General features: G+C 37.3%; 1 protein-coding gene across 5 annotated transcripts in view; it reads right to left on the reverse strand.

Annotated features, from left to right (window-relative positions):
* RAP1GDS1 (Rap1 GTPase-GDP dissociation stimulator 1) overlaps positions 1-22,233 on the reverse strand; it is an 89,515-nt gene that overhangs the window by 19,043 nt on the left and 48,239 nt on the right. For 4 of the 5 annotated variants that reach the window (XM_007426324.2, XM_007426323.2, XM_007426322.2 and 1 more), the window contains 3 exons: positions 11,257-11,403; positions 1,559-1,687; positions 81-206 (listed from right to left, as the gene is read on the reverse strand). In XM_007426324.2, the coding sequence (XP_007426386.1) occupies positions 81-206; positions 1,559-1,687; positions 11,257-11,403 (402 nt within the window). The remainder of the gene's footprint in view (positions 1-80; positions 207-1,558; positions 1,688-11,256; positions 11,404-22,233) is intronic. The other variant, XM_007426326.2, reaches the window with a different exon arrangement.

The following is a 22,233-nucleotide window of genomic DNA, read 5'->3' on the forward strand; positions in this document are numbered from 1 at the left end:
CAGCTTCACAAACAAGAAGTACAACTTAGGCAAATATCAACAGGTCACTCAGAAATAAAACTGGTACTCAAAAGTCTCACCGTTTTCAGCCAAAGGAGCCAAAACTTCAAAAATCATCTCCTTCTTATCATGTTCTATTTGCTTTTTAAAGAGCTTCACGAGTTCTTCTGCAATATTTGTGTAGGCAAACTGTTCTTTACTTGATTCTGTGAAATCAAACAAGCGAGAAGCTAAGTGCGTAAAGAAACAAAAATCAAATGGCAGAATTATTTTCTTTTCAGTTTCTTAAGAGGTTACACAATGCAGTGATTAATGGAGCTAACTGACTTCACTGACAGGAATAATATGCTCCTCTACTTAAAACTGTCAGTAAACGAAAAGAAAAGCATCTAAGAAATTTAAGACTTGGTGACCTGAATTATTAACAATTGTTTGCAACTGCACTCCGTGAAATATGAATATACCCACAACACAACAAATTGGCCTTTGGCTGCCATCAGGCAAATAAGGAACACTACCCAGTGAGTGTACTGGATCACCAATTGCCAAAATTAAAGGTCAGGTCCACTGCCTTCACATTTCCATGGCTATAAGCTGGTGAAATTGGTTCTGGCATTTCAAAACAGCAACATCTAGGTGCCCTGCGAGATCTGCTTTGTCTGCTGACCCAAAGCCCAGAGGCAATATTCCAACTTAATGACCTCTCTCACACATTTTAGGGTGGTAAGGCAACCAATGTAAGTTGGTAAATACTTAGCTGACTAAAATTTTTAAGGCCTAGATAGATGACTGCAGCAAAGAAAAAGATTTGAATAACAGATACAACAATAGGATTTGTTAGGATTATATATTGCCTTACAGCTTCCATGGGGAACTCCCTCATTTTTATTCCTACAACAGCTCTTCCTGACAGGAAGACTGGGTTGGGAGCGGATGACTGGCCCAGTCACCCGATATATTCCTGTGCTTAAGGGTAGACTTAAAAAGAGACAGCGGGAGATTTGTACTTTGAGACTTGCAAGATTGATGTCAGGCTTCCCAGATAGACCAAGTAGGAAACACAACAAGATGAGCTAATTCTACTTCATTGCAAGGCTACATTAACAGGATCTTGCAAGTCTGAAAGTACAAATCTCCCACTGTCTCTTTTTACAGCCTGATAAGTTAAGGAGGATCCTTTCTGAATTTCTTTCTGAGCCCGTTATGCAGTTGCAGGATCCCCCCCCCCCGCAGTCCTTATCTGATTGTTCCCTAGGCAGAATCTCTTCTTCCCATCTCCCAAAGTCATTCCCACATACCATTACAATTCCTAACTGCACAAATCTACACTGCTGCCTTTTCTTTAGGACATCATTCTCGTACCCAGTGCACAATATTTTTATTGAATAGTGAATAGAACAGGAATCTCATATGTCACTAGAAAGGAAAGCAACAAGAAAATTTAAATGGGGTTGCTAGAAAAAACACAAATGACAATAGCAGCACTACTTTTCCATTGAAACATTCCCATTAAAAATACTTAAAATGTTGCAATTGCATGTTGCACCCCAAAACTTACCAAGTTCTGCTAAATTTCCAAACGCAACAAGGCACATTTCAGTCAAAGCCGAATTTTGGCAATGAATGCCCAACAATTTCACTAATGTAGGGATAACTCCCATGTTGATGAGCTGAGATTGCAGGGTATCTAAACACAAAAAGACAAATAAAAAGACAAACACCCTTAAGTTAGAGTTTCACTTTGCAATGTCACCTCCAATAACTGGCTCCTTAATTATTGTCCAGTATCAGCAACATGGCATGGAGGCAACTGCAACTGTACAACACTATTATTTATCTTCCTTGTTCTTCAGATGCCTGTTTAGAATTCAGAGCTATCATGGAAAGAAAGTAGTTCTGTGCTTGAGAGAAACTACCTCTTAGCATTTTTACCCAATAAACTTTATGATACTTTTGTATAGTGTTAATTACATAGTGAAGAATGTCCCCAAGTCCTGGAAAAGGTAGTTTATGGAGGTGTCCTTGCCTTTTATTACAAAAGTACAATTATTGTGGTTATTTTGGAAATACTTTTCATTCTAGAGCCCCAGGCAACAGATTTATTAACAAGTAGGTAAGTAGGATTTTTTACTCTCAACAATCCACCAGTTTCTGCACACTCGAGTTTCTAAGCATTGTATACTAACACTGGATTGGGTCTAGATTTAGCTATTCTTTGAGCAGGCTCAGTGAAATCAGTGGGATAACACAAATCACCTCCTACTGATGTCAATATGATTATTATATAGACAACTAAATCCAACCCACAGCTTTCAATTCTTCATTTAGTTTTTAAGCTGTTATGAGTATGGATTCTGGCCCAAACTATTATTGGTGCAGATGAAAAATTTAATCCTTTGCAATTTAGATACGAGGAGAGAAGAGGAGTCTACCTCCATGTGTATACTGGAAGATAATAGAGATGAGGACTATGATCTTTTATTACCTATTTTCCAGCCAGCTGAATACCTGCATACAATATGTGGGTGACGGTGTGAAAAATCAGAGTCTTCTCTGATAGAGATGCACTTTGTTGCAAAACAAACAAAGCAAAACAAACAAACAAACAAAAACCAAGCAAGGTATGAGCTTCCAAGTGTTGGTAAACTACAACTCCTAGTGACATGAGAACTACTATTCAGCAAATTTCTATTTATGAGTCTCCAAATCTCCTCCTAAACTATTGAAAATATATATCTCAGTATTTCAAATAACTGAATATGTCTATATTCAGCACAACTGAGTAAGAATCACATTAACCTTATGATAAAAAAGACTGTTATTCATCATGACATACTTATTGAAGAAAGCACTTTCTAATTATGTATGAGAGAGGTGGTTTAGTAAAAAATATTACCTATAGGAATATGTCAAAAACAGTCTTCCCCCACATATCTTTTGCTTAAAAAGAGTAACTGGGATTGGAAATCTGTAACTCTGAAAATAATGTTAGATTTCAGCTTGGCATATGGTCAATGGCCATGGATAGTAAGAGTGATAGGCCAAGAGTAACTGTAGGGTTGCAGTTCCCACCTCCTTCAGTAGTAAGTTAAGGAAGCAAAGGCAAAGATTTTTACGGGGAAATAAGCAATCACTACACAAATTTCAAGATACTAAAAAGAAAGTTCATCAAAGAATGGAAGATGCAAGAAAAATTCTATACTGTATCTAAGGGGTGATGCTACCTTTAGGCAAACTTATAGTATTTGAAAGTATAAATATTTTTACTTCACATTTTTTGTAGATCTTAATTATCAGTTGAGATATACTACTCAGTTTTTAAAAGTTAAAACAAAGATTATAGTCCAAGATGTCTGGGCAACACCAGTTTAGGATAATACAGTTTTGCTTATTATTTTCTTATTTTAAAAAATGAACACTGTTTTATGTTGGACAACCTTACCTTTTCAATAAATAGAAATGTTGAAATGGTTACTTCTTTCTGAACCAGCTGAAAGTACAGATCTTTCCTGGACATTAAAAACAACCACCACTAACTACCTGTAATGTATAATTCCCCAAACCGGTGAGCAGCCCAAGAATCTGGAGTAGGTGTAAAATACAAGGCCTATATAGCAAATTATCTTGCTTCTGGTCTGAGTAGTCTAATACTGACAACCACAGAGCAACAGAACCTTTGAAAAACTTGAGGAGCAAGTTAAACTCAGCAGGAACTATGCTGTTGACACCCATCTTAGATTGCCCTTAGATCAGCCTAATTCAGACACTTATCTGAGATAAAGATAAAAGGAATTTGCCTTTTTTTAAAGCAGGCTATTTAGCCCATTAATCCCTTATTATTTATTCTGGCTGATGGAAGCTTTCTATAGATGGATCCATACAACTCACAGTAAGTCCCACAATTCAGTGAGCTTACCTCTGAGAAGGCATATACAAACTGCATTGTAAAATAACTTGGATTCATATTATATGCTCATTTTAAATTACCTGGATTAAGAAGAGTAATTCTTTTACTTAATGAAATGGATAGCAATTACAGTTTTTGCCAACAGCAGCAAATTACATCATGTTCCAGAGAATCAAAATGAAAGGCCACTCAACTGGGATTATTTATGAGTAGGACTTCCAAGGACCTTACCATTATGAAGCTGACAAAGTAAAATTTTAGGCAAGGACATAATCCCCATAGTATATATTTTAAAGATAACTGTATTTCGACTGTACATGTGTAGGTAAGTCAAATCCATTCTCCTTTAACTTGAAACCCTTCCTGCAAATTTGGGACCATAAATTATGGTTCTATGATAAAGAACAAAATGGCAGAAAACATAATGTAGAGCAAGCAGGATGAATAAGGAATTCATATTAACGTAGTTTTCATACCGCAAGGAAAGGCAATTCACAATTTGCAGGCATGGGGAGAGGGGAGAGAGGGGGGAATGAAACTTGTGTCACAATGTTGTGGTGCAAACTTTACCCTCACGCATTCATATGCAATGCCACAATGCGTGTGTGAAAAAGCACAGCTTATATTTTTGTATCAGGATTCATGTTTCATCATTTTGGGATCATCATGTAAGAACAGTGATGCATGTTTTCTGTGATGCATGTTTTCAGGATTCTGGATTTTTGTGATTATCAGAGATCAAGAACTGTGTTACTAAAATGTTATGTCATGCCACTGAAAAATGAAAATGCAATTTTGCACTATAAAAAAAGATGGGAGCCCTTAGAAATGCATAATACATCTCAAAAGATGTCCCTAAATCCATTATTCCTCCACTCACATAGCCTCATCCATTTGTATGATAGTCATATCATGATTCATCCTCTTTGTCCCTTAGTCAGTGAAAACAAAACAATACAAGTATTTCATTTACAACCAAAGTATTGCTAAAGACTCCACTGAGTCAAGCTCAACTCCATATTTTCTCAGTAATACAGAAGCTGTTTGATATTGCTTTTTTCTAGGATTTTTAAAAACTTCCCTGTCTAGTCAACAGTATTGTGGTTTTCTAGTAGTTCTCTATACAAATACTAACTACAGTGGTACCTCGGGTTACGAATTTAATCCGTTCCGTGACTCTGGTCGCAACCCGATTTGTTCGCAACCCGAAGCAAATTTTCCCATAAGGTTCAATGTAATTACCGTTAATCCGTTCCAGCGTTCACGGACCACGCATCAAGGGCGGAAAAACGGCTGCGGACCACGCAGCAGGGCGGAAAAACGGCCACAGACCATGTGGCACGGGTGGAAAAACGGCCGCGGACCACGTGGCATGGGCGGAAAAATGGCTGCGGACCATGTGGCACAGGCGGAAAATGGCCGCGGACCACATGTCATGCGGAAAATGGCCGCGGATCCGGTTCGTACCCCGAGGCGGAGTTCGCAAACCGAGGCAAATTTTTGTGGCCGGAGCTGGTTGCAACCCGAAAAGTTCGTAAGCAGAGGTGTTCGTAACCCAAGGTACCACTGTAGGTCCAACACTACTTAGATTTTTCAAGACCAACTGGGTGCTGCAGAGTAACAGCTTAGAATAGGATCTATCTGTTAGACAGTTCCAGTAGACTGACTTCATTATCTTAATTAAGTCTTCACTGTAATATAAAGTAATGTTGTAATGCAAAATGTATCCTAAAGCTTGAGCAATCAGACAAACGCAGTGTTGCTTTAAAGTCATATCTAAAAAGTGAAACCTATGGCACTTCTTTGAATTTCACTGGTTCCAAATTCTTCAAGTCACACACAAGATACTGCCAAATGCAATTAAAGGCAATATTCTAAATATAGGTAGTCCTCACTTACCAACTGCAATTGGGACCAGCAACTCTGTCGGTAAGTGATGCGGCAGTTAAGTGAAACATCATGTGACCTTGCTGGACTTACGATGTCAGTTCCACCATGGTTAAGTGAATCACCGTGGGTCGTTAAGTACTATATCACATGACCATGATTTATGAGTTCCTGCTGGCTTTCCCAACAACTTTGCTTGTTGGATACTGCAATTGTCATAAATGCATGCCGGTTGCCAAGTGCTTGAATTGTGATCATGTGACCATGGGGATGCTGTGACTGCCACAAGTTCCAAGGATGGGTCATAAACCTACTTTTTCAGTGCTGTCATAATTTCAAACAGTTGCTGAATGAGGCAGTCGGTAAGTAAGGACTACCCATACTCCAGTTTAGCCTGTGCTATTACATCAGTAACTCAAGTATTGAATATCAAGCAATGGATAATATGAACAAACAATAACAAAATGTACCAATTCCATGTAAACCATTTAAATCTCAATAATACTCATTATATAATCTACTTCCATTTACAGCATAATTCTAGCTGCCATTGGAAACAGCTTTGAAACAGCAGTTAACAAGTCAAAAGCCATGGTATATAAAATAATTATCAAAATAAAAAATTATGTTTCCTTTTTTGGGAGGGCTTATGTAATATTTCAAAGAACAAAGAGAAATGTAAAAAAGAGAGATGTAAAAAGTACAAACCAATCAAGGCAACATATATAAGATGCATATATCAAGAGAGCTTAGAAAGATTCAATACTTTTATATCTATTAAAATGAACCTTCCCAGTTATCATCTTGATGTAGAGAAGTCAATGGCTTCAATGACTCTGTGAGTGATGGCAACATGGGTGGGATAAGGTCAACATAAGGTCAAAAGATGAGGGTAAAGTTAAGAGTAACTCATCATAGGGGATAATGGTTTGACAGATATGATGATAGTAAGCCCATGTGAAGAAGAAACTCCAAAATCAAACCCAGAAGAAAATGGCAAAATACTTTTATATTATTTCTAAGAAAAATATATGGAGATGGCTCAAAACATTAAGCATGTTTACATGCCAGACGAGACCCCTGATTGGAAGGTATTTGTTTAGTTGCTGTAGCTGAACTTCTACAAGTATATCTGTCCATAAGGAAATGAGGTCATTGAAGCTCCCAATGTTGAAAGAAGAGTTTTACAAGGGCATATACAACTGAAATGTGGAATCTGAGAAGCATGAAACAAAGAAAACTTGGAACTGTCAAAACAGAAATGAAGAAAACTAAATGGGCCACTTTAAATCATATGATTACAAAAGGATGAAATAGCAATGATACTCAAAAAAGAACTTTGTTAAGTATTATGTTTAGCCATAACTGTCAAGCTCTTGGTACCATCTCAGCAGAAACCAAGATTCTCATCAAATCTTTTTTTTTTTAACAAGAGTTACTGAAAGGAGAAGGAAAAACAAATTTCAACAACTGGATTATTTTCACTTTAGAACCCAATTTATCTTCCAGTTCATTAGGGCAAAAACTTTTTCAGCCTTTTCCTAATGAAATTGTTGTGAATTGGCAAACTAGATGCTCCTTTCAGAGATAACTGAAAGATTATGAAACTCAATGCTTTCAAAACAACCTCCTGAATTTTTCTCTCAGAATTAACTATTATTATGACTCAATAAAGAACAGGATCATATCAATTAAGAAAAATCCAAATGGCTTTTAGAACAAACCATCATGATAGCCAGGGAAAATCAGATAAGAACTTTGGGCAACAAGAAAAATGTGCCATGTTTGGTTTTCTTTGGCTACAAAATAGGTAAGATGGATAAGTAAAGAGAAGATTAATCCTTGTAACAAAGGCAAATTTAAGCAATTTCCGTGACAACAAAGGTCACAGTAAAGGCATGTTCTTTCTAATAAAAAGGTGTGACCGAAAGCCGAATACTGAGAATAAGAGAAAAAAATAGACACTTTAAAATTATGGATGTGGAGATCACTACCAAAAATGATATTGGTGCAAGAACCAATCAGTGGGTCTTGCAGTAATGAAATGAAAACTGACTGCTTTGTTGAAACAGTGACTGGCAAGTAGAAGCTCACATACTTTGAGCATGTGATGCAAATGGATGAAGGATAAGAAAAAAAACTACTATGCCTGGCAAGTTTGAGAAAAATTAGAAGGGCAAGTCAAGAGATAAGGCATGAGATCAAAGAGATCACTTGAATGTTCTTGGAAGACTTAAAGATTATTGCCAAGAGATAGGTCAAAATGGTAAACATTTATCACCAGGGGGTGGTCCCAAGTCAATGGTACCTAAGTTGGTTTTAAATAGCAAGGAAGGAAAAGGCTAAATTTGACAGACTGGATTTTAATGTAACATCAATTAGAAGTGCAGTGTAAAAATTACTTTTTAAATACCCACACATATATGCATTCATATAAACTGTTCAAGCATAAAAGATGACTGACCTCTCCACATACTGAAATAATACAAATTATATACATTTGTTACTGCAGTTCTATACCTATACACACTTGGAGGCCCAAATGAACTTAAGAGACTTAACTTTTGAGCAGATACGCCACCTCGGTATGATCTCTACAATGAATTCAAAGAGTATGCTGTGCAATGTGTGTCAGATATCATCATCGTCATCATCATCACCATCATCATCATCTACCAATAGCTGGTTTAAAGGCAGTTACTTGTCCAAAGCAGAGTGAGGCATCTAGGTTTCCTAAATTCAAACTATTTCTTGGATTTATTTATTTCAGATTCTTGGAAAAAGATAGCTAAGACATAAAGTTTACTTGTTTAATTTTCAGCCAGCTACTCAAACCCTTTCCCAAGATATTCTACCCAATTTCTTTGTCACTCTCCAGCTCTTTATTTCTTTTTTCCTCCTTCCACTCAATTCTAATATCCAAATACCTTTAAACCTTATGATGTCAAATTTGAGAATAATCTGTGGTGAAGAATAAATAAAAGTTCAGAGTTGTATTTATGAAAGTGCACATTCAGTCATACACACATACTTTATAGCACATGAAAACAACCGTTATTACGTAGCAAGTTTTTGCAATGCAAACAAACCTTTTTGTAAGGATATCCAATACCTGAGCAAAGAGCTCAACTTATCTTCTTCCTTATGGTATCACTATTACCTTCTTCACTCTCAGGAAATAAATGAGGTTGTGCTGAAATGAAGGATACCAAACAACTGCACACCTGGGCTTGATGAATGAGTTTTATTTATATATTTATCTGATTTATACCCACATTTCTACTCTAATGAATCCTTGCTATGATTAACATTTTTTAAAAATCTCTAAAGATAAAACATACATTAAAATTAATACTAAATTAATAATTAATTCTTGCAAAGTCTGGTGAAAGTATTGCTACTTTACAAATTTTCTATATGCTGAGAGAATGAGGGCCAAATTCAGAGGAAATGCATTCAATAGCCCAAGTGTATTGCAGAATTCTTCTGCACCACATAGGCAACAGGGCATCTTAAGAAGGGTCCTCCTGTAACAGCTTTCATATTCAGAGCCCAAAGACTTTTAAGGCCTGAAATGTTAATACAAATACAAATAAAATACAGCTACCTTAAATTATGCTCAGGAAGCACTTAACAATCAGTGCAAACCTTCTGGATCCCTGTATCTTGTACAGGTTAGTAGCTTAACTTTTATGTTTTACATCAAATGCAAATTCTAGACACATTTCAAAGGACACCCTATGAATAGCTCCTCGTGAGATGAACAGTTTAAAAGATTAGATATAACCATGGATTGCTGTTGCCAAATCTGACCAGTTCAGGAAGAAACAGCTGGCATGCCAGCCTTAATTGTGCAAGCTCTGCTCCTTTGCCATGGTTAAGACATGTGATTTCAGTGACAGATGTGATGATTAGACAGAGCTTCCAGATTGTGGAGTTGCTGCAGAAATGAAAGAAAGTTTCAAGTTTGGAAGTCTCATTGGTTCCTTACTTTGCAATATATAACCGCACCAGGATAAAGCAGTACGTCCCATGTAAAAGGAAGAAATTTTTACCGTAAGCAACATTTTCAAGTTTTTTAAGTGTGCCTTGCCACAGAAACTTTAAGAAAACATACACAGTGAAGTGCACACTTTTTATAATTATGCTAATTGATGTAAATGGAGACCTGACATCCACTAGAGGACTTCCTTTGAAATGTTCCTCTTGGATGGAATGAGTAGTTCACTTAGTACTATATTGTCAGGACTGCTCAAAAGCTATCTCTTTGAGAATTTATATTATAATCACTTCATTCAGAAAAACTCTTGTTAGATGACTAAACAAAATGAATATAATACTGATCCTCAGATTTGGGGTGAGATGGAAAGAAAACTCACTTGGGTCATCCAATCAACCTGTCAGTTAGAAATAATAAATCCCTCTTATTCAAGGGAAGTTCAAGGAATCCACTTCAGCACAAAAAAAGGTTTAAATTGAAACAATGTTACAGATAGAAAATAAGTGAATGAGAAGTGTTAACAGAATGAGAAACAGCAGATTGGGACACCACACCTACAATGAAGGGTATAGCGAAGAAGAAAGTTTGTTATAATTTTCTTAAAGGGAAAACAATATATTATTGTAAATATTCACCTTCTTCATATAAGCAAGTTCCCAGTATATAGACATCAACTAGAGGCTGATTTGGTTCTTAGTGATTTCTGGCATCATCCATGAAACTGAGAAAGGGTATCAAAGATGTATATCTGTCCTTTATTTCTCTCCTTCTCAAGTGTCAATTTTGGCACAAGAGCCTTCTTAAAACTATCCCGTCGCCCTCCTTATGTCTGGAACAGAGACTCTGGTTTAAAAACAATCCTAGATCTCTCTGCACCAATTAGCAGAGAGGGGAAGAATGTACAAAACTTATGCTTGCTCATTGCTCATCTAACACTTTGGGGCTTATGAATTTTGGAATCTAAGTCCAACACAGGCAGAGTTTTACAGGGTTGTATTACCACCAGCACCCCAAAACACAGCTGTTCTTTCCCATGTTTTGGGGTGGTAGTAATGTGATGAAGGACAATCACTATTGGCCAAACCACTGCACGAGCAAGAGCTCACTTGCCTATGCAGATTATCTATTTTAGCAATAAGACTCTGCTATGAAATCTTTCTTTCATGCACTCAAGCTACCACCTTCATTAAAATGAATGGGAGTACCTACCCTTCCAGAAACTCCCAGCACACAGAGAAGCACATGGAAGTCTGAACTGGGACAGGTATGCATTTACTGTTCTGATGATACATAACAATGTTGCAGTAATTTAATTAATAAAATCAAAAACACTATTTCACTTAAAATCAAAATAATTCCTTTTGATTTGTTTTTAAATTTATAAACCTATGTTTATTTTTTAAAATATGTTTGTATATAGATAAAGATAGATGTAAGACAGGTTTTTAGCATATTTGTTTACCATTCTCATTGCTATAGTTCACCAGCATGCCACAAAAGACAGTCAAGAGCTTCTCATTGGCTGGATCTGTTTTACTGCCCAGTGACCTTAAATGGTCTATTACAATCTGTGCCCCACCTGCATGGTCAACTGCGCTTCTGCCCTCATCTGTAAAACAAAGAGTCAAATTAAGAAATAAAATTAAAAAGGCACTTAAGAGTTCCAAACATAACAATCATCATAAAGAGAACTGCGGTCTTGGATTATTAGTGATATGGTAAATGTGTTTTGCAAGAATGCTTAATCAGACTTTTACATATATCTATTTATGAAAGAGCTGCTTAGGAGAACTTCAGGGACCGCAATCTCCTGGGAAAACACTTAGCTGTTCCAACAGTTTGTGCACTTTTTTTTTTGAGCAAATATTTATTTATTAGATTTACATGCTGACTTTTGTTCAGGATCTTCTGCACTCTCCTCTCATTTCTTCCTGAAAACAACTCTGTGAAATAAGACGGGCTGAGTAAGAACAACTGGTTCAACGTTATCCATGACTGAGGACAGAACCTGGGTCTCCATGGTGCCAGTCCAACAACTTAATCAATACACCTCAATGGCACTTCTGAAGGTAGGGGATCACAAAGTGGAAATAATTTTTTCCTTTACTAGGAGGTAAAAGATATAGTCGGATCTCCTGAAAGGCCTATCTTTTTCTTAAGTTATCTTGCATAGCTCCTGTTTTATAGCAGAGATATCACAGGGCATCTCTGGATTTTGAAAAGTCAATTATACTCAAATAATTTTAACATTTAACAAAGAGCCACCTCACAAATAAAAAAAGGTAGGTCAATCAAGAAGAAGAAAATAATTCCTGCAAAACCAGACAAGGCTTATCCTCCTGGAGATCAAATAATATTTTGAAATATAGCTACCTCTAAGGAGTCTTGATGGGCTACACATGCACAGACATACACACAGAAGCAGCTGCATGAACCTGTATGCCTATTATGTGAAAAAATGCTGATAAGGTTCATCACTAGGATCAGATGATTGTGTTTAAATAATTAGCAGCTAAAGGGTTTTAATGGTATTTATTTATTTGACAACATTTATATACTGCCCCAATCTAAAACACTCTGGTCAATATACAAAATCACAATACATTAAAAACACTTTGAAAACAAACATAAAAACTAGATGGCTGCCACAATGCCTCAAAAAGGGATGAAGTCCTGTTGAAACAAAATGATTGTTCAATGCCTTTCAAACTGTCAGAAGAGAAGATCCCTCTGGAACAGCATATTTCATAATAAGGAGTCCACTTCTGAGAAGGTCTGCCTTCTAGCCTATACCTTTCTTAACTCCAGGGGGATGGGGAGAGGGATATTAAGCAAGCCCTCTCTAGATGTTCAGGAGGACAGCCAGGATCATATTCAGTAAGGTGGCCCATGATATATTCTCGCATTATGTTAAATAGGACTTTATAGGTTATAACCAGAACTCTGAATTAGGTTTGGAAGCCTACTGGCAATAATGCAGCAACTGCAGAACAGGAACGACTCTACAAAAGTGCATTTCCCCTACCAACAGTCTGGTCACTGTTTTCTGAACCCGTTGCTGCTTGTGGGTTGTCTTCAAAGGTAGCCCCACGTAGAATATACTGCAGCAATCAAATTACATGACGAACAGGGTATCAGCTATCATTGCCAGAGCTTCTCGGTCAAAGTAGGGCTGTAAATTGTATATGCAGAGGGGTGGGAATGGGGGGTGCATCCAAATTCAGGAGGAGGTTAATGCTTCTCTGATGGAGGACATCATTCCACCACCAAGGGTAGTGCGCCCCTGCTGAAGAGGCTATCTCTCAATTCAGCTAATAAACAATTTCAACCCAGTCTCCAAGCTTCCCTTTTTAGGGAAGGTTATTGAAAGGTGGTTGGGAATTCAGGCTACAGGATCCTAGAAGAAGTGGACTATTTAAGATCCCTTTCTGTCACAGCAAGGAAACAGAATTGGTCATTCTGGTAGATGACTTTTGTCAGGAACTGGATGGAGAAGTGTATTCTTTCTAGTCCTATTAGAACTATTAGTGGCATTTGACATCAATGATCATGATATCTTTCTGGCATTCAGCATAACCTGGAATCAAACCGTGATATGTTTTCCAAAGGATAGGCAAGGTAAAGCTTAGAATGTTTTGTTTTCTGCTTTATCTATTTAATCAGCTAACTATGATTTATAATGGCTTGCATTTGCTTACCACGTAGTCAATACTTCTCTTCTACGGTATAAAGAAACCTAGAAGTACAGCAATGGTATTAACCATTGTTTGCCAGTTTCGCCATTATGCCAAATCATAATTCCGTGTACTATACTTTGCAAAGAGCTGTTCAAACTATGATTTTATCCTAGTTTGCTGGCTAACTACAAGTGACGTACTCAACATTCAACGTTCATTTTGTTGAAACATATTCTAGCAATACAGTGAAAAGAAATAAGTTGTGTATGGACTATATAACCCAAATAAATGTTACATTACTTGATTACCAAACTTTTTATGGACAATATAACCTAAACTAATGTATCACAATGTTTCCAATTTTTTTTGTAACATGAATAGAGGAGACCAAGATATTGAACATTAACTTTCTTCTTCCCAGACAATAAAGTAGTGCCTTCCAAAAGAAAATCTTGCAACGAATTATTTAACATACAGTGGGGCAAAAAAGTATTTAGTCAGCCACCAATTGTGCAAGTTCTCCCACTTAAAAAGATGAGAGAGGCCTGTAATTTTCATCATAGGTATACCTCAACTATGAGAGACAAAATGGGGGGAAAAATCCAGAAAATCACATTGTCTGATTTTTAAAGAATTTATTTGCAAATCATGGTGGAAAATAAGTATTTGGTCGATATCAAAAGTTCATCTCAATACTTTGTTATATATCCTTTGTTGGCAATGACAGAGGTCAAACATTTTCTGTAAGTCTTCACAAGGTTTTCACACACTGTTGCTGGTATTTTGGCCCATTCCTCCATGCAGATCTCCTCTAGAGCAGTGATGTTTTGGGGCTGTCGCTGGGCAACACGGACTTTCAACTCCCTCCAAAGGTTTTCCATGGGGTTGAGACCTGGAGACTGGCTAGGCCACTCCAGGACCTTGAAATGCTTCTTACGAAGCCACTCCTTCGTTGCCCGGGCGGTGTGTTTGGGATCATTGTCATGCTGAAAGACCCAGCCACGTTTCATCTTCAGTGCCCTTGCTGATGGAAGGAGGTGTTCACTCAAAATCTCACGATACATGGCCCCATTCATTCTTTCCTTTACACGGATCAGTCGTCCTGGTCCCGTTGCAGAAAAACAGCCCCAAAGCATGATGTTTCCACCCCCATGCTTCACAGTAGGGATGGTGTTCTTTGGATGCAACTCAGCATTCTCTCTCCTCCAAACACGACAAGTTGAGTTTAGACCAAAACGTTCTACTTTGGTTTCATCTGACCATATGACATTCTCCCAGTCCTCTTCTGGATCATCCAAATGCTCTCTAGCAAACTTCAGACAGGCCCAGACATGTACTGGCTTAAGCAGGGGGACACATCTGGCACTGCAGGATTTGAATCCCTGGCCACATAGTGTGTTACTGATGGTAGCCTTTGTTACTTTGGTCCCAGCTCTCTGCAGGTCATTCACTAGGTGCCCCCATGTGGTTCTGGGATTTTTGCTCACCGTTCTTGTGATCATTTTGACCCCACGGGGTGAGATCTTGCGTGGAGCCCCAGATCGAGGGAGACTATCAGTGGTCTTGTATGTCTTCCATTTTCTAATTATTGCTCCCACAGTTGATTTCTTCACACCAAGCTGCTTGCCTATTGCAGATTCAGTCTTCCCAGCCTGGGGCACGTCTACAATTTTGTTTCTGGTGTCCTTCAACAGCTCTTTGCTCTTGGCCATAGTGGAGTTTGGAGTGTGACTGTTTGAGGTTGTGGACAGGTGTCTTTTATACTGATAACAAGGTCAAACAGGTGCCATTACTACAGGTAACGAGTGGAGGACAGAGGAGCCTCTTAAAGAAGTAGTTACAGGTCTGTGAGAGCCAGACATCTTGCTTGTTTGTAGGTGACCAAATACTTATTTTCCACCATGATTTGCAAATAAATTCTTTAAAAATCAGACAATGTGATTTTCTGGATTTTTTTTTCTCCTTTTGTCTCTCATAGTTGAGGTATACCTATGATGAAAATTACAGGCCTCTCTCATCTTTTTAAGTGGGAGAACTTGCACAATTGGTGGCTGACTAAATACTTTTTTGCCCCACTGTATTCCATTAGGAAAAAAGGGAAAAACGTGATAAATACAGTAGAATGTAAGGAATATCTGCAATTATTCTGTGCATGAAATTTGTTATGAAAGGTAAAATGCTTGCCAATGTTGTCAAAATCCACATGTATGTCCTTCCTTCCTTCCTTCCTAGAAGTAAATAATTAGTTTTGGATACAAAAGCTATCACATAAGCTCCAACACACATAAGCTTCAACACATAAGCAGAACATATGCATACATACATTTTCATCTCTAGAGCAGAGGAAAGATAATATGATTCTGGTATTTGATTATACACAAGGGCACACCAAAATATCATTTTTTCATCACCGTATATAAGGTACTTCCATATTAAATGCTATATATGGAATCTGTTATAGATGAACTAGGGCAAAAAAACCCACAAAAAAATGAATGACTCAGCCATGTCTGGCTGTAGCAAACACTTTGGGGATCAGTTGCTGGTTTTTAAGGAAAAAAAAAAAAATTATCCAGGGAGGAGCCTCAAGCTAATCTGTGTTTTGAAAAGGCAACTGTAAAGATTTATCAGTGGTATGGAGTTAAGAATGTCATACACACTGTCTTGTATTCTGGTGAGAGAATTGGATAAAAAATTGTCAAGCAAGCAAGCATTCCAGGAAACAGTTTATATTATATTACATTGACATTCTGCAATCAGAAGCCATAAGAATATATATATGCTTTTATTACAATAAATAATCTGATCTTTCAGAAATTCCCTGCAATGCAGTTTGTGTATATGTAAAAATAAGTTGGAAAATGGGATGCAGAAATGGGTTGTACATAATGCATCCAGAGATTCTGTTTCTTATCATATGGTATATAAATCTATACAAAAACAAATCAACTGCATGAGAGATACAAGGTCTAGGCAGGCTCCATGGGGTCTTATCAATAAGAGAGAATGTTGTTTGGAAGCAATTTCCCCCCCTCCTTTCTAGCCTCCCTGAGCCACCTCCTTTTTACAGGAGCTGATCAGGTGATGTGAACTGAATCTGCCTGCAACACTGTTTGTTTGCAGGACCCTTGGGTGAGGAAAACTCCACCTGTGCAGTTTTGGATCCACTCAATTTAAAATTAATCAAAATTAATTTGGGGAGAGGAACTGCCAGAGATGTTGATTCTATGACTGTGCTCCAGTAGTCTCCATCTCTCAAGAAAGGACAAACCACACTGTAAATTCAGGGTGTCACAGTTCTAATTACAGGCGCTCTCTTCTCCATGTATGAAGCAGAGTGCCGGAACTGTCTGCCAAATATACCCGCTACATCCCAGTCAAAACAAGTTTGGAACATGCTGTTTTTGTCTTATTCTCTGTTTGTCTGTTACCTTGTCAAGTTCAGCAGTGAAGTGAACTCCCACGTAAAACATTCCCAGTTTCTGTAATAAATTGGAAGGTGTTGTTGTCTTTTGAAATAGACTACAGTTTTTTAAAAAGCAAAATGTGCTGCTCACTTGCAAACCTAATGAACAAAGTCTCATCACAGAGTTTGCATCATGACAGTTCTAAATAAGTCTTTATTAAAAGCAACAAAAGCTGAAGTGTATGCATAGTTTTGTTTCGAGTAAGAAACAGTAAACATAAAAATGTAGCATTTACATACATCTAGTGGAAGTGGAGCCCAGCTAGGTGACTGCTAACCCTAACCCTGGCTGAACTTGAAAAACTAAGCGAAGTTGGACCTGATTAATATTTGCATAGGAGATCACCAGGAAATCTGAGGCTGTAGGATAAATGGGGAAGTAAAAAAAAAAAAAAAAATCCTAGAAGGCAATAATAAACCATTTCTGAAGGGTACAGCAAAGGTTGTCCATTAAGTCACTGTTTTGAGATGCCCTAAAGGATGCTCTGCTTTACCAGGAAAGGAATTCATAACAGTTGCATTATGCAAAATCTAGTTATTTAGTCTTTCAGCTCTTCAAATCCTCTTCTTTATTTTTTTACAACTTTAATTTTAAAATATTAAAAACAATAAAATGCATTAATAGTAGTGCAAGAAAGATGCAGTAAAGTATACAGATGGCATTGTACATCAGAGTGAGTAACTGTTGATACTACTTCAGCTTTATCTTTCTACTGTAAGACTCAAATTCCTGCCCACCACTCATTTTCCTCCTTAGAAAACCTAACACTACAATGAAAGTGCCACATGACTTACGTTCCTAAGTGTCAAGAGCCTAACAAGTCAGTGAATCTGGGAATTTTCAATCTCTCTCAGCCCTAGAGCATGAAGGAAGATTCAATGAACAATGAGAATATTTCCTGGTTTCTTCAATCAAGTTATATGTTCAATCATCAAAAAAGTAATTTGACTAAGGAAAGTATTGGCCAACAGTATCTTTTAATGAAATTCCTGAATAAGAACTGCTCCCTGGAAAAATTCTAAACAATTTATCAAAAGTCTATTTTTACCTCAATATTTATGAAATGTTTAACTTTACTGAGCTATTGGAACAAATCTATCCCTACACTGTTATTTTCTGCTTAGCAGATTTCATTTCAATATTGCTTCCTGTCTAAGAAGTGGCAAATTATACTATTAAAAAAAGCTATTAAAGTGCTTACCTTTAAGGAATCCCTTTCAGAGGATTAAACAAACAAGCTAAACAAAAGTTTGTGAAACAAACAAATCTCAACACTTTATTAGCCAAAGCGGATGTTACAATCAGATTATTCCATTATTTTTATTCCGCAATCAGGACTTCTCTAAACAACAGTAGTTTTGGCACCTTTGAGCCAGCGTTGACTCCTGATGACTGGCTGGACTAGTCCCTGCAGTTATACTGGCATGGATTTTCAGAAGTGGGTTGCCATTGCCTCCTTCCTAGGGCTGAGACAGAATGACTGGCCCAAGGTCACCCATCTGGCCTTGTGCCTAAAGTGGGACTAGAACCCACGGTCTCCCAGTTTCTAGCCTGGTGCCTTAACCACTCCACCAAACTGGCTCTCTCAACAATGGGATAACTCTTTTAAATTATGTTTGTCAACAAGTAACTTCTAATAGGGCAGAATAACAGTAAACAGAACTTGTCTCTCTAAAAGTATTCCATTTTTAAAATTACTAAGTTCTTCCTTATTCTATACATTATTAGTGTTTTATTCTTTAAAGCCACCCAAAGAAATGTGGGATAATTTTATAAAATTTATCCTGTCCTTTCCTGTAAGAGGATTTAGCAATTCCATTTCAATGTCTAAATTTTAAGTTTAAATCAAACATGTATGATTAGTCTCAAGACTAATCCCCTGTAATAACTTAAAGTCATAGTGATGCCATTATAAGCAACTTTTATACAAGTAGGTCTGATTAGTGCGGTTAATGAATCCCACAAATTGGTTGCATTATTTGAATTTGCACTATTCAAAGTGACATTTCTGTGGGAAATAAGGTAATTGGTTCCAGCTTGACAGAAATAGGCAATTAAAACTTTTAAACATAAATTTTATATGTTTATTAATGAAATAATGTATAACAATAGAAAGGTATATCCAAAGTGTACTTGCTATTTCCTGTATTCTGCTGTAGTTCTTCAAAATGAGCCTCTTCTTTTCTGAGCTTTCCTTGAACAGAAACTTCCTTTCCTTCATTTTGCACAAACAATGATTAGTGTCTAAAACTTCAACAGCAACTGTGCATGCGCTTGCCTCAACTGTGCTTGTGTTAGTGTTGTACTAACTGAATTTTGGCTCACATTAAATGTGACCTGGTATGAATTTATAAATTACACTAAATTTTGCACTATTCAAACTCAAACTAATTGTGACCTACCTGTATATGAAATTAAAATCTGGACACTTATATCTACACTCATAAAGGGGGGGAGGGAGAGAGATCAAGTTTTGATGATACTCAGTGGTATATCATAACCCCCAACCAACCAAGTGTTATTGCTGATATGCTGTTCCAGTGCCTGAAGACCATTAAGTTCTGGATGGGGTGGAACAGGCTTAGGGTCAGCCCTAGCAAGACCCAATGGCTCTAATTCATATTTGCCTGTGTCTGAATATTTGCCATGTATAGTTTTCAATGGGGTTACACTTCCCCAAATGCAATTGGTGTACAACTAGGAGGTCCACCTGAATTCATGGCTCTTGCTGGAAGAGCAGCTGGCAGCCACGGCCAGGAGGGCTTTTGCACAAATACATCTTGTGCACCAACTGTGCCTTTCCCAGTCCAGCATACTTTGGTCAGTCACCCATGCCTAGGTTACCTCTCATTTGGATTACTGTAATGCACTGTTCATGGAGCTGCCATTGAAAACCACTTGGATGATACAGCTAGACCAAAATGTGCCTGTGCAAACAGTTATGAGTGTTTGGCACAGCCATGTAACACCTCTGCTCTATGAACTGCACTGCTTACCAGTGAGCTACCAAGTGCAATTTAAGGTACTGGTGACCTATAAAGCCCTACATGAATTGGGCCTGGTTATTTATGGACCCACCTTTCTTCTATAATCAGGCAGGATAGGCATGCTTTGGGCCCCATGCTGAAACAGTGCAGTGGAATTTCAGAGCCATGACATTCTGTCACTACCTCTGCCCTCTGGAATACCATCCCCTCTGATGTTCATCTGGCCTTAACTTTGAACAGCCAGGTTTTTAGAGCTTGTATAAAGGGCAGCAAACAGGCTAGAGGTCAATATGTTTGTGACCCTGACTGGTGGAGAATATTTTTCTCCCCAATGTATCTTTTTGTCTGTGGTTTATATTGTTTTTTTTATGCTGTTTTAACTCTGCACATCACCTAAAGTCTTTGGGTTTGGTAGCCTAAACATCTAAATAAATAACATCTTGCCAAATGTATACCATATATACAAACTGTCAAGCCCATTCACATTAGCCAACTTTTTGATACTTCACTGTTAATTTTTTGAGTTTTGACTACAAAATCATAAATCACTGTAATTGATGAAAATTTCTTCTCTTTTTATAGGACAGTCATTAAGTGATAGGACAGAACTACTGTATTCCTGAACTTGTTTCAAAATATTCACTGGATTTCACTTTACAGACATCTCTGCCTATTTTAAATCTTTAGGTGCTCTGCATATTCTATGCAAACACTGTGCCCATAACCATCTTACTGCAAATTATGGGAGTCCAACATATCTGAAAGACATCAGGCTGGGGAAAGCTGGTTTAAGAATTCCAACAGCAGTGACACAGATAAGAAGAAAATCTCTTTCTCAGATATATTTTGACCCAGATTTTGAAGTGTTTAAACGGCTAAAGATGAATCCATATAAGAATAAAACAATGATAGTCAACAGCTGGAATTCAGGCAGCAAACTGGTTTATTTGACAAACATATTAGGTATTCTTCACTGACTTAACTATCTTGCTGCCATATAATCTACAATGGCAGACATATAACTTGCTGAGCCAGGGGGTGGGTAGGTGGGGTGGGGGTCTGTTTCTTCTTTTAGCTGGAGCAAGGAGCCATTTTATTATCTTTCACTGTTGTAATGGAATGATAAGATAAGCAACAGTGTCTGATCATTTTCTTATCATACAATATAAACATTAAAATGTCAAGAAGCTCTTTATTGGAGCTGCCAGTAGAAGATGTGTTCCAAAATATTCATTGTTATGTGGGTAATAAACGTTCAAAAAGAAATGGTATGTGGTCTGTACCATTTTGCTGCCTCATTCAGTATGGGGCAATATATTTACCACACTTAAAATCAAGCTGTGACCAGAAGAATCTCTTCATAATTTCACTGTTTAAAAAAGATGCAATGTTATTTGCAAAATTAATGTAGTATTTCATTGCTATCCTGGCAAAGAAGAAAAATAATATTAACTGCCAACTGGACTTTGAGGAGACTGCCAACTCATTATTAGCCCAACAACTGCCAACAACGTAACATAGCTTGAGCTTCTATGCACCATGTCTACCAACTCCTAATTGTTATAGAACACTAATACTCTTATAAACTTGGACATTCATGAAGGGGTCTCTTATGCTAGATTTGAAAGAACAGAGCAGTTATCAAGTATATAGAAAGCAACTATTATTAATAACAAACCACTGAGGAAAATCTTTTATGTGGGTAATAATGTAACTGAAGTTATTTAGACACATTTATAATGCTTGGAGCACATTATTGCAGACGAACCAATTTAGGCTTGTTAGAAGCAAAAATTCTCTACCTCTATGTCTCTTATTCTCATTTTGCATAAATAAGGGAATAATATAATACTTTGCCTGAAGCATTCCTGAATTCCTACTGTTTATTCCCATCTGATGTCATAATCCTGTGATAACCAAATATGCTTCTATAGTGGTAAGTAAAGTATGCCTCTACAGCAGTCAGGCAATACATTATGACTCTGTACGGAAATCAGCAGCAAGAAAACAGACACAAAAGAATACCCAAGAGCAAAGATGCAGATGTCACACCAATATTTGTAAAAAAATTATTTCTGAAGTTAAAGAATCTCTATGCTTCTTTTATAGTAAATATTGGTTTCATTTGAAGACAGGTATAATTATGAAACATAATATAATTCTGCTTTATCCTGTAAGTAAACTGAGATCTTGGTGAAATGTTACTCATACAATGAAAACCAGGTGGAGTATCCTAGAGATTCCTTCCACTAGATGCACATATGTTAGCTCAGACCTGTGATTCTCAAACATTTTGGTCTAAAGACCC

The sequence above is a fragment of the Python bivittatus genome, unplaced genomic scaffold, assembly GCF_059951505.1.
Source record: "Python bivittatus isolate LINGU-HERP-01145 unplaced genomic scaffold, Pbiv_v1 ctg000070_np1212, whole genome shotgun sequence".
Classification (NCBI taxonomy): domain Eukaryota; kingdom Metazoa; phylum Chordata; class Lepidosauria; order Squamata; family Pythonidae; genus Python; species Python bivittatus.